Source organism: Anopheles cruzii, chromosome 3 (assembly GCF_943734635.1).
Source record: "Anopheles cruzii chromosome 3, idAnoCruzAS_RS32_06, whole genome shotgun sequence".
In the NCBI taxonomy this organism is placed as follows: Eukaryota; Metazoa; Arthropoda; class Insecta; order Diptera; family Culicidae; genus Anopheles; species Anopheles cruzii.
The window spans coordinates 26,960,382-26,963,462 of NC_069145.1; the positions used below are offsets into that span (position 1 = coordinate 26,960,382).

Consider the following 3,081-nt stretch of genomic DNA (forward strand, 5'->3'; position numbering starts at 1 on the left):
CCATCAAATGGTGCCACTTTTCAAGCGCATGTGACGCCGACGTCTATAGTCACGTCTTGCCAGGGACTTGAGGGTTTGAAAGTTTCGATCGGATGGGTTTCATACAGATGCGGCAGATGTGCGTAACGAGTTTGAAATGTAATTAAAAACCGATCGTTACGACGATCGCGTCCCTGCGGACCGAATCCCTGTGTGTGTGTGTGTCGAAGAAGGTCGATCGCTGTCGCGGACAATGGAGCGCATTCAAGGGCGGACTTCCCACAATCCCGATTCCCAAAATTATCAAAAAAAAAAAACGGACACAGGCAAGTGATTTAAAAGGATGCACAATTGCTGCAAATTTATTGAATACTTTACGCGAACTAACTACTCGTCCTGCTGAACGGGCTCTGGGGCGGCGAAGCGGTACGACAGCTCCGAGGCCGCTCCGTGGTCACCGTAGCCGCCGTGTCCGTATCCTTCGTGCACTGGGTGGCAAGGTACCTTCGTCACTGACGGGGAGCATCCGAACAGCAAGTTGGCGCCGCACTTCACTGGCTCGGCATGGCCACCGTATCCTCCGTGGGCGACTGGCGCGGGATGGTCGTAGTTGGCCGAACGGTACGTCTTCTTGTGCCCGTATCCGCCGTCGTGCCCGTGTCCGTGGGCTTCGTGTCCATAGCCATGCGCTTCGTGTCCATGACCGTATCCTTTCATTTCGTGTCCGTAACCCTTGTGCTCGTGATGGCCGTAACCCTTGTGCTCATGACCGTATCCTTTATGCTCCCGTATCCCTTATGCTCGTGATGGCCGTATCCCTTATGCTCGTGATGGCCGTAACCCTTATGCTCGTGATGGCCGTAACCCTTATGCTCATGGCCGTATCCCTTATGCTCATGACCGTGGCCACCTTCGTGCCCTCCGCCGTACGATCGAAGGTTCGGAGACGGCTCGAAGGCCACCTCGCTGGCGCTGGCGTCGCTGCTCTCGGCATCCTGGTCCTGCTCGCAAACCGTCCGCTTGACGCCGTCTTCGCCTACGAGTTCGGTACATGCCACTGAGCGTTTGACGCGAACGTTCGACGTAAGTTCGCTACCTTCCGCGGCGTCCGCACCGTCGACGCTGTCCTCCTGCACGTAGTTGCTGACGCCACCCTCCGCCCGCTCACTAAGATCCTCCGCCTGGTCCGTGGCGCCCGACGTAAGCGAAGCCGGGGCCGCGTTGGCCTGGCCATCCTCCGGCTGGCCGGCGTCAGCCTCTGCCACCGCCTTCAGGTTCTCCGCTGGGCGTGTAAGTTCCGGCAGCGTGGCAACGGCATCACCGGACGCTTCCGCCACTGGAGCTGCGTGGCTGACCTGGAGCGCCAGGCACAGCACACACACCAAAGTCACTACACTCAGCTTCATGCTGCGGACACAACGGCGGTATCTACTCCGGTCTACACCGATGGCTTACCGGTGCCAATTCTACAACCCGACTAATGCTCGATGGCCGCCCGGACCTGGACTTTTATCGCCTCGCTCCCCGGGAGTGTCAGCAGAATCGAAAGGCGGCCGTGACCAATCGAACCCGACGTTCGGCGCGACGAATGCTTGCGCCAGATCAGCTGTTTTGCTTATTGGCCGCACTGGTTCCCCTTTTTTACCGCTGTTCGGTGAGCCAATAATAGCAAATAAAATGGTGTAGGTAGCGGGCCCATTTCCACCATTTCCGTGAGGTACTTGCTTGGGGATCAGCTTAGTAACATGGCGTTCGGTCGTCGGTCGCCAGTTCATGTGGCTAAATTGAAAAATGTATAAAAATATCGAAATGCGAGTCCCAATCAATCTCGTACGTTGAACAACATTCCCGCCGCGCGGTTGCGCGTTTGATGTACGTCGAATATTTACTTCAACTAATTGCGAGCGAAAGGCGCGCATGCATAATACAGGCGGCGTGTCCGTGAGCACTTATGCTCATTCGATTTGCGCTTATCATTTCCATTTTGTTCCGCTCAATTATTCAGCTAATCAATTATTTACCGCTCTGCGCACGATGTTTGGCACAGCATTTGGCAAATTTAGCAGCCCGGCCCGGCCCGATACCGAAGCACCCGAGGGCTAATGAGGGACGACGTTTGACGATGCGCTAACACAATTAGAGCACCACGAAGAATTCGTTGCTGGCAACTCTTTTCTTGCCCGGTACGTGTACGTGTGTGTGTTCGTGTGTGGGCAATCTGGGGAAATTCGAAATTCGGATTTAATTCGAAATCATATTTGAATTAAACATTTCATTTATAGTCCCCTCGGACGGTTAATCGTTACGCGTCGCTATTACTGAAATCATTCCGGTTTCATTATAGTTTAATCCGTTGCTCCATACCACTTCAGGTTAATTTCGACCAAATTCAGTTTAATTACGGCCCAACGAATGCCCTCAAAACATACGAGCGGCATTCTAGGGCTCTGTTTGTGTGTTTGTGCATCGTTTCAGTGAGCATTCGAGCGAAAGTAAACTGCACCACTTGACTGGCAGTATATGTTTTATTAACCCACTAGCGAAGGCAACACCATGATTGATGGTATGTTTGATGATGGGACGCCCCCCATTCCGTGGGCCGGTCCGACAAATGGTCGGTTCCGATGTCGAAAGGTTTCGATTTTCCGGTGTACGGAGACTCGGGAGCCAGGCAGCCCGGGCAGTTGCGGGAGCCCCGCCACCCGGAGGGACACATGTAATGCTCGGTAAGTACAATTTTATCCAATAAAAGCAACATCATGCGGAATTGATTTGTTTTGGCACGGCACGGCTTCCGCGTTGACTGCGTGTAAGGAATTGATCTTGGGGTAGGCAAGGACAAGAGCGCGATTGTGTGTGTGTGAGCCACCCGCCCGGTCCCGATTATTATGACACTTCACATGATGTATGGCAAATTTAGGCATAGTTTTCTACGAACGCTTCACGCAAATGGAACCAATCGAGTGTTCCGCGGCCAATAAAACTCGCCGGGCGATGTTGATTGCGGGTGGTGGTCGGGCGCGGCAGCACAACATCGTTCTCCACGCCAGAACCGGCCAGAACACACACACGACTCCACTGGGTTGATTCGGTCTTTGCGTG

At 53.9% G+C, this 3,081-nt stretch overlaps 1 protein-coding gene across 1 annotated transcript; it reads right to left on the reverse strand.

The window, feature by feature from the left end:
• Window positions 1-366: 366 nt before the first annotated feature.
• LOC128270128 (uncharacterized) lies at window positions 367-1,385 on the reverse strand. The gene is made up of 2 exons (XM_053007534.1): window positions 821-1,385; window positions 367-755 (listed from the first exon to the last, which is right to left on the reverse strand). Exons 1-2 carry the CDS (start codon window positions 1,383-1,385, stop codon window positions 367-369), a joined length of 954 nt encoding a protein of 317 aa, XP_052863494.1.
• Window positions 1,386-3,081: the final 1,696 nt, after the last annotated feature.